This window comes from Mus pahari, chromosome 3 (assembly GCF_900095145.1).
Source record: "Mus pahari chromosome 3, PAHARI_EIJ_v1.1, whole genome shotgun sequence".
NCBI lineage: Eukaryota > Metazoa > Chordata > Mammalia > Rodentia > Muridae > Mus > Mus pahari.
In genome coordinates, this window is record NC_034592.1 from 9,966,162 (window position 1) to 9,975,768 (window position 9,607).

A 9,607-nucleotide genomic window follows, 5' to 3' on the forward strand; every position below is an offset into this window, starting at 1 on the left:
CAGCCAGGGCTATACAGAGAAACCCTGTCTCGAAAAACAAACAAAAAATACAGCAACTTATCTACAATTTGTTTTTTGTTGTTGTTGTTTTGTTTTGTTTATTGTTTTTTTTCGAGACAAGGTTTCTCTGTATAGTCCTGGCTGTCCTGGAACTCTCTTTGTAGTCCAAGTTGGCCTTGAACTCAGAAATCTGCCTGTCTCTGCCTCCCAAGTGCTAGGATTAAAGGCGTGCACCACCACCGCCCAGCTATCTACAATTTGTAAGGGGGAAAATAAGACAGAGTCTGTGGGAAGTTATATGATGAAACAAAGTATTGCACAAAAGGAACAGAAGATGCACTTGGGGTCAAGCGCATTACAGATCAACCTTGAAACTGGTAACTTTAGTCACTCCTGGGGAAAAGCCTGTTTTCCAGGAACCTTTGCCCCTTGACTGACCTTGCCAAGTCTGCCCCTGAACAGGAATGCAGATCTAGATGCCCATATCCTTTCATCAGGCCTCTGAGGAAGCCTTAGATTGATTTGACTCCAAACAGTATGCATAAAAGCCATGCGTTGTTTTTGCTTGCAGTATCTATTTCTCCTTAGAAGCCTCTTAAAATGTTTTTGTTTTTGATAAGTTTGTACAATGTTCTTTAATAATATTACCCTCTTCCCAGCTCCAAGGTCTTACCTCACTTAGCTCCCTACCCATCCAAATCCATGTCGTCTCTTTCCTTACCACCCACTGCTTTCTCTTTCTTACAAAAAAAAAAAAGTGAAGTCCAATTATGTTGGCCGACTATTCTTGGAATGTGGTTGATATGCCAGGTGTCATTCTACTGAAGAAAACTGACTTTGTCTGTCATCAGAGCAATAGAAAACAAATTAAGACATTGTAGACACTCTCTCAACAGCATTCAAATGCCAATAGCTCTTAGGCAGGAGTCGGATTTCATGCTAACCTCCCCTCTTCCATGATGAGACGTTGGTTTGAGCTTGTGCATGTCTTATGTATGGTGATAACACCATGTCTGTGGGCTCATGTTTACATCTGTTCTTTGGTGTCTGAAAAACACTATTTCCTTGAAGTTATCCACCACCTCTGGCTCTTGAAATCTTTCTGTCCTTTCTTCCACATAGATCCTTGAATCTTTAAAGTGGGAGAGATATAAAATAGACATCCCTTTTAGAGCTGAGCATTCCAAAGTTCCTTATTCTCACATTGACCAGTAGTGCATCTGTGTGTTAATTACCATCTACTGCAAGAAGATTCTCTGATGAGGTCTGAATGTTACATTGATCTCTGGGTATAGCGATATGTCATTAGGAATCATTTTATTGCCATGCCCTTTCAGTAAAATAATAGTAGTAGCTTTTCCTATAGGGCCTAATACATGTATAACCTCAAGTTCTTGGCCTTATTGGCAGTATGAGGTATGGGTTTCATCATGTGAAGCAGGCCTTAAGTCCAGCAAAAGTGGTTGGTTACTCCCAAAACATTTCTGCCACTATATTGGATCAGTGAACATATCTTGTCAGTCAGATAACTACTGTAGCGTTCGTGGTTGAGCTGGACTGGTGTTCACTTTTCTCTTTCAGTGGTGTGTCTAGCACCTTCCAGTGGTGTGTCTAGCACCTTCCAGTGGTGTGTCTAGCACTCTGAATTCTAATCAGTAAGGATGAAGCTTCTGGTTGAGGTAGATTTCTCTGTACTCTATGACTCAAATATAGGATGTCTTCAGCTGTAGAGTTTTACTATTAGGTTCTAGCGGGTAACAAATAACATTGGCAACCATCCATAACATTAGGGAGTCTATGGGATGCCTTTGGCCAATGACTCAAAAAGATATAACTAATTCTGGGTACTGGGTGTTTTTATTTGGTCTGGTTAGGGGTATCATTCCACACACACCCCAGTATAGAATAATTCCATTTAAGCTCCTTTTATATATGTATATATTTTAGTAAGCTTCTACAATAGTAGGTGTCCATGTTTTTTTTTTTTCAAAAGGACTTTAATGTTAGTTATCCCTCCCCTTTATAGCCTCCTCTAGCCTGTCCTTAGATCCTCCACTTCGTTTAATCCCCTCTCTTCCACTTTTCTAAAACACTGTTTATGTTTCCTGTTCCTTGAAAGAGTCCCACTACCCCATGGTGCCTTACTAGTTACCTAACCTCTGTTGGTATTCTTAACACGTATCCAAAATTCAAAGGTTAACATTCATATATGACAGAAAACATAAAGTGTTTGTCTTTCTGGGTCTGGGTTACCTCACTCAGTGTGACTGTTTCCAGTTCCATTCATTTTCCTGAACGTTATACTTTTGAAAGCTGAAAAATAGTTCATTGTGCAAATGTACCACATATTATTATCCTTTCCTCAGATGATGCACTTCTAGGCCCTTTCTAATTATTGACTATTATGAATATGAACGTGAATGAGCAAGTATTTTCATCGTGTGGTATGGTCTATCTAGACAAACACTTTATGTTTTCTGTCATATGTGAATGTTACCCTTTAAGTTTTGGATAGGTGTGTATATCCTTCAGAATACCAACAGCCAAACTGTTCTCATTCCACTAGGCTAGGCAGTGGAATACTGCGGGTCAACAGAAGGTGGTAGTCCTGACCTTAGAGGTACACTCTTGACTCTCCTCCCACGTAAGCCCCTAGCTTCAGTGTTCGACACTGAGGTTCTTGACCTATGGAATTTAACCATTTAATGATGTCAAACATATTTTCTGTTCTGCCTTCTAGGCAGGAGTGAAGGTTCTGCTTGAGCCTGGGTGGTTCACTAGTCAGTCCTGTTGCTTCTTTAACAGAGATACAACAGTTCTTTTGTGTTTTCACATGGGAACATCTCTCTCCAACAAGATCGCGAGTTCCCTGCAGTATCCAGTGTAGTAATGAATACTTGCTGATCTGATTTCTTAATGTTTTATCTAGAATTTCTACTTGGATAATAAGGGGAAAAAAGAAAACAAGGAAAGCAATGAGAAAATGAACGCTAAAAACAAAGAATACTTACTTGAGGTAAGCTTCACTTTGCACAATACAAAAAAACCACAAAAGACGTTTGCTAGACCTATTAAATTGTTTGCTCACACAATGATGGAAACTTCTGAAATGCACTATAAAATTTTAACTTGCAGTTTTAAATGCTAGTTGTTATCAAATGATACTAATTTTGACAGTTCAATGGCTTTTTTGAGTCAGTTACACTAAATTATTACTTTAGACAAAATAGTTTGCTTTTAAGAAATTGAGTTAGTAAGTCTTTCACTAAAAAGACATGAATCCTCATGAAACTCTGTATCATGTATGTTCCACTTCATGAAACTCGATATGACATGAATGTCCCACTTCATGACTCATTCTGACATGTATATTTTATTTCATGACACTCACTGTGACATGTATGTTCCACTTCATGAATCTCAATATAAGATGTATGTTCTACAACAATATGAACTAACCAATATCTCCAGAGCTCCCTGGGACTAAACCACCAATCAAAGAAAACACATGGTGGGACTCATGGCTCTAGCAGCATATGTAGCAGAGGATGGCCTAGTAGGTCATCAATGGAAGGAGAGGCCTTGGTCCTGTGAAGGTTCTATGCCCCAGTATAGGGGACTGCCAGGGCCAGGAAGTGGGAGTGGGTGGGTTGGTAAGCAGGGGGAAGGGGGAAGGGATAGGGGGTTTTTTGAAGGGAAACTAGGAAAGGGGATAACATTTGAAATGTAAATAAAGAAAATAATTTTAAAAACTGGAAAAAGATGTATGTTCTATTTTATGACACTTGCCGTGACATGTATAGTCTTTCATGACATTGTGACATGTATGTTCCACTTCATGAAGCTCGATATGACATGTATGTTCTGTTTTACAACACTCACTGTGACAGGTATGTTCCACTTCATGACACTCAGAGTGACGGGTATGTTCTACTTCATGACACTCACAGTGACATGTATGTTCCACTTCATGAAGCTCGATATGACATTTATGTTCTACTTCACAACACTCACTGTGACAGGTATGTTCCACTTCATGACACTCACAGTGACATGTATGTTCTACTTTATGACACTCACAGTGACATGCATGTTCTACTTCATGACACTCACAGTGACATGTATGTTCCATTTCACGACACTCACAGTGACATGTATGTACCATTTCAGGACACTCATAGTGATATGTATGTTCCATTTCATGACACTCTCAATAACATGTATGCTCCACTTAATGACACATTTATTCAACTTCATGACACTCACTATGACATGTATATTCCACTTCATGACACTTATTGTGACATCTATGTCTTATCTCAGAAGGACTCTATGGAATTAGATGTAAGGATTTCCAAATCTTTGTCTTTGGTGAAGTTCTTCTAGCAGCCCAGATAGAAGTCTAGAGATAGACATGTCTGAGGATGTGACTGTGAGTTGCTCGTGTGCTAATGGCTAGAACACACCTCTGTGAGCCTCAGTAGCAAATCATATGGGATCACATTAGAGATTCAGAGAGGAGATGAATGCCCAGCACCTTTGATGGTCGCCATTGGGGCATACTCGACAAGTTCCTATTGTTGGAAGCTATTAAGGCAACTTTGCTAAAGACCACAGCACTCTAGCAGATCTCAGATCATACATGGGCATCCTAGAGCCCCAGGCAAGTTGCCTTTATTCACTCCCAACATAGTGTTGATCAGTCTTGAAATAATAGATTTTTCTCTCAGAAGTTCAGATCTGGTAAGGAATTTAGCACTTATGGAACCAATTTACTGACTCTAAACAGTGCCATATTCTGTCCTGCAGTGGGCTCACTACCTCCTGTGTTTCCATTCCCTGCCATGTTCTAGAATCCCTAGACCAAAACTGATGCAGGTTCTAGTACCTTGCTGCCATCCCCAGGGTCCTAAACATGCTCTTCCTAGTCTGGTTCTGAACTGTAATATAATGGGCATGTCAATGGAGGCCCAACAATGAAAATGAGATATCCTTTCTGCTCCAGCCATTAGACTCTAGAACAGCAGTTCTCAACCTAAGGATTGAACAACTCTTTCACAGGGGCCACCTAAGACCATCAGAAATGTTTTCTCTAGGTGGAGTTGCCCACGTATAAGAACCAGGTAAAGCAGGGCTGGTGAGATGACTCAGTGGGTAAGAGCACCCGACTGCTCTTCCGAAGGTCTGGAGTTCAAATCCCAGCAACCACATGGTGGCTCACAACCATCTGTAACAAGATCTGACACCCTCTTCTGGACTGTCTGAACACAGCTACAGTGTACTTACATATAATAAATAAATAAATCTTAAAAAAAAAAAAAAGAACCAGGTAAAGCATAGGAAACGTTAATGAACTGTATTGACTAAACTATGCAATGTATCATCTTTTGTACTATTAAAGCAATTGTTAGATATTTCACAATGTATAACTACATGTTGTTTTGTGATTAATCACTATGCTTTAATTATGTCCAATTTGTAATGATGAAAATGCGTCCTGCATATAAGTTATTTACATTAATATTTACAACAGTAGCAAAGTTATAGTTATGAAGTAGCAACAAAAATAATTTTATGGCCAGGCATGGTGGTGCACGCCTTTAATCCCAGCACTCAGGAGGCAGAGGCAGGCAGATTTCTGAGTTCAAGGCCAGCCTGGTATACAAAGTGAGTTCCAAGACAGCCAGGGCTATACAGAGAAACCCTGTCTCGAAAAACCAATTAATCATAACCATCATCATAAGAATAATAAATTTTATGTCAGGTGTCACCCTGACATGAGGAGCTGTATTAAAGTGTTGTACATTAGGAAGGTTGAGAACCACGGCCCTAGTATGAATTGATGAAAATGAAACACCAATGTCCCCAAAAGCAAGGATAGGAAGAATTCTGACATGTCTTGTGATAGCAGAGACTGACTGTCATGGAAAATAAATATTTTCCTGCCACAGTCATTTGCTTTAGCTGATGATTAGAAATTAATTGTCTATAAGAGAACACCTGCTTGTGTGTGGATTGATACAGTTGCATGAATAGCCCTTGGAATTTGATTTTGAAAGTATGCACAGCTGAATGTGAATGAAAACACAAAACCTATTATGTGCATTGTTCTGCTGTCATCTTCGGACCAAAACTCCAAATATTTAATATATGATTGGCAAGTCAACTGCTACGTGAACCAGAGGGTCACTGGGAGAAATGTGAACAAACCTGTTCTCCAGCTCTCCTGCACACAGGTTTACTTTGGAGGATGCAAAATTAAATTATTTTGCATTTATGAAACTATGCTGATAATTATAATACTAAAAGAAAATAATAACTTTGAGTATCCAAGCAAAAAGATAAAAATAATATGAAATCTATCCAAATGTTTTTAAAAAATTATTGAGAATTATACATTTCTTTGCAAAATTTGAACATCTACACCCAAAAAATGTTCTTTTCCCTGCTTATTATAGTATTAATAATGACATTTCTTGTGTTTGAAAACTTAAAATATTAACTTATTTTATATGTAGAATTTTATAATAATCTTACTACTTAATGGTGATAAAATATTCTCTTTTTTGTTTTGCTTTTGGGTAGTTGTCATTGGTTTTTGTTTTTGTTTTTAGGGTTTCATTCTTTATAACACTCTTGCCTGGAACTTACTAACCTAAGCTGGCCTCATACTTGTGGCAATTCTCCTGCTTCAGCCCCCTCAAGTGCTGAAATTATGAGCAGAAGCCACCCATGCCTGGCTATTTTACAATAAAATTATACTGTAAAATCAAACTATTACTCCATTTTTACAAAAACAGAAACTGGGAGATTTAGTGATGCACAGGTGTGTAGCTCAGTTGCAAGAAGTCTGGCATAGAACCCAGGATCCTATACCTCTGATGCTCTGTCCTCTCCTCCCCATTAATAGACAACATACAAAGCATGTGTTCAATCTTTCCAACAGAACTGGAACTGTTTTTTAAATGTGAACAGGATGTGTGTTTCATGCCTCTGGATTCTACTTTCAGGAAAGTTTCTGTGGCACATCCATCATCGTACCAGAACTTGAAGGAGCTCTTTACTTGAAAGAAGATGGAAAGAAATCCTGGAAACGGCGCTACTTTCTTCTGAGAGCTTCTGGAATTTATTATGTTCCCAAAGGAAAGACAAAGGTCTGTGTGTCAGTTTTCTCTATAACAACATATCTAAGACAATCAACTTTTAAAAAAAAAACAACACACAGGTTTGTCCCACAGCTAAGTCTCAGGTTATTGCAGAAGATGGGTAGAAATATTGTAAGATCCAGAGGAACTTTGCTGTGAGATTGTGTCTCCTAGCAATATCAAAAGCTACATACATAAAGTCTCATCAACACAACTGCCTGAACATGAGCTGAGCAAGGGCAACAATGGGCATGCCAATGTGGACAGAGGCTTCACCCCTACACAGAGAACTACAGCGACTAGTAATGCTGACAGAGAAATAGCCTTCCCCAGGAAAGAGCACACCGATTGGTTATCCAAAGCAAATGGTCAACCCTGAAAACCTGGAATATTGTATTTAGAGATATGTTTGTAGTTGCCGTTAAAGAAAAAGAGGCCATGAATTTGAGAGAGAGAAAGGAGGGGTATATAGGGGGGCTTGGAGAGAGAACAGGGACTGGGGAAATGAGATAACTATAAATCTCAAAAATTAAAATAAATATTTTTAGAACAAATTTATTTTGGCTCAGTTTTGGAGATCAGCCTACTGTTTTGAGTCTGTGGCAAGGCAACTCCTCATAGGCGGAAACATGATAGAGGAAGGCATTACCTCAGGGCCAGAAGCAAAAGAGAGAGGCCAGAATCCCACAACCCTTCCTGGGAACACCCCAGCAGTTCTACTTCCTAATGGCTCTGCCACCTCTCAGGAGTGCCACAGCCTTAGCATATGGCCCTTAGCGGTCATTCTACCACAATTACGAACCAACATAACAAAATGAAGAATCAGAACGGCACCTGTGTGAGGAAGCATCTCATAAGGGCAAGATACAGAAATACATCGGGGGTGGCAAACTTAGCTTTAACTATCATGTGTGAGGAAATAGCTCATGAGAGTGAGACACAGAAATACATCAGGGGGCAGTAAGCTTAGCTTTAGCTACCATGGTCTTGGTACCATGGGACCTGTGCTACAACAAAATCTACACATATCTATAATACAATACAAAATCATTGAAGTAATTTGAGTTTTCTATAGCTTTCTCTCGAATATGAAAATAAATTCCATGGTTTTTGTTTTGTTTTGTTTTGTTTCTAAATTCCATGTTTTAAAGTCATGGGTGATCAAGATGGCTCAGCAGATAAAGGTGCCATCTGCCAAGCGTGACCTACTCTATTCCAAAAACGTTTTTCCTCATATTAATCCCTTTGTTCTATAATCATTATGATCAAACTTATTTTATCTAAAATCTCAGTCAAGTTAGAAGTCTTAAGATTTTCATTAGATTTAAATCTTATATTCTGAACTGTAATTTTTTTTCCAGAGGCATACTTAATTCATTATGCTTTTAATTTATCAGAGTATTTTAGATGTCATTTAAGTTTTGCTTGGCAAGCTGGGATCATCGACTTGAATCTACAAATGTATAGTAAATTGTTCTAAATCTAACTTTAACCCTACTGAAGCCTTTCCTGCAGAGTTGGGACCGTCTGGTTTTGTTCGCCTATAAAAAGCTGAGGTATTATTTGTGTCTCATCCTCATGAGATGTTTACCTCTGACTAGAGGACACAGAACAGGGATTCACCAAGTGAAATGCTTGTGGATTGCAGATTTCCTCTAATAAGTCTTATCCCACATTCCCAAGCAGGGAAGTCACCAGCCAGGTGACCCGACCCCATCCCACCCCCATCTCTGTGTCATTGTAGGTCACTGTAGGTAATTCTTTATGCAAGGCACATGTTGCCCAGCTTTGTTTTTTTAATCTGGTTGAATCTTACACCTAGTACTTCCTACTTCTGCTACATTTACTCCAGTCCAACTGCTGGACAGGCAACATTGTCAAGCAAAGGATTTATTTGATAACAGAGATGTCCTTAGAAGTTGGATACAAAACGTATAAGTAAGCCTGGAAGAAACAGTTTGTTCTTACCTTAAGGTTGAGCAACTGTTGCCACGAACATTGGGGTGGAGGTCAGGGGAAAGTCCGAAGTACAGTCACTGGGAAAAGACACAAAACCCCACAGTGCTCACAGCTGCTGTGCTCGGCTCCACAGCCGAGGATGCTTGCTGCTTGCCTGGGAAATGATTGTGACCAAACAAACTGGCCAAGTAAGAAATCATTTTGCTTTATACAAGCAATATGAAAATAAAACATAATTCAAATTTTGTGCAGAGCAGGAGTGACACATGTAGAATAAACACATGTATGGAATAAACACAAACATTCAAGATGTATATTACATAAAATAAACAATGCTTACCAAAAAAGAGGTTCTATGAATCTATGAAAATTCTACACCTTTAATCCCAGCACTCGGGAGGCAGAGGCAGGCGGATTTCTGAGTTCGAGGTCAGCCTGGTCTACAAAGTGAGTTCAGGACAGCCAGGGCTATACAGAGAAACCCTGTCTCGAAAAACCAAAAA

The 9,607-nt window shown here is 39.2% G+C and overlaps 1 protein-coding gene across 1 annotated transcript in view; it reads left to right on the forward strand.

Annotated features, from left to right (window-relative positions):
* The window catches only part of Apbb1ip (amyloid beta precursor protein binding family B member 1 interacting protein), a 94,387-nt gene that overhangs the window by 65,013 nt on the left and 19,767 nt on the right, over positions 1-9,607 (forward strand). Inside the window, exons 8-9 of the mRNA XM_021195186.2 lie at positions 2,930-3,016; positions 7,011-7,154. Of these exons, the coding sequence (XP_021050845.1) occupies positions 2,930-3,016; positions 7,011-7,154 (231 nt within the window). The remainder of the gene's footprint in view (positions 1-2,929; positions 3,017-7,010; positions 7,155-9,607) is intronic.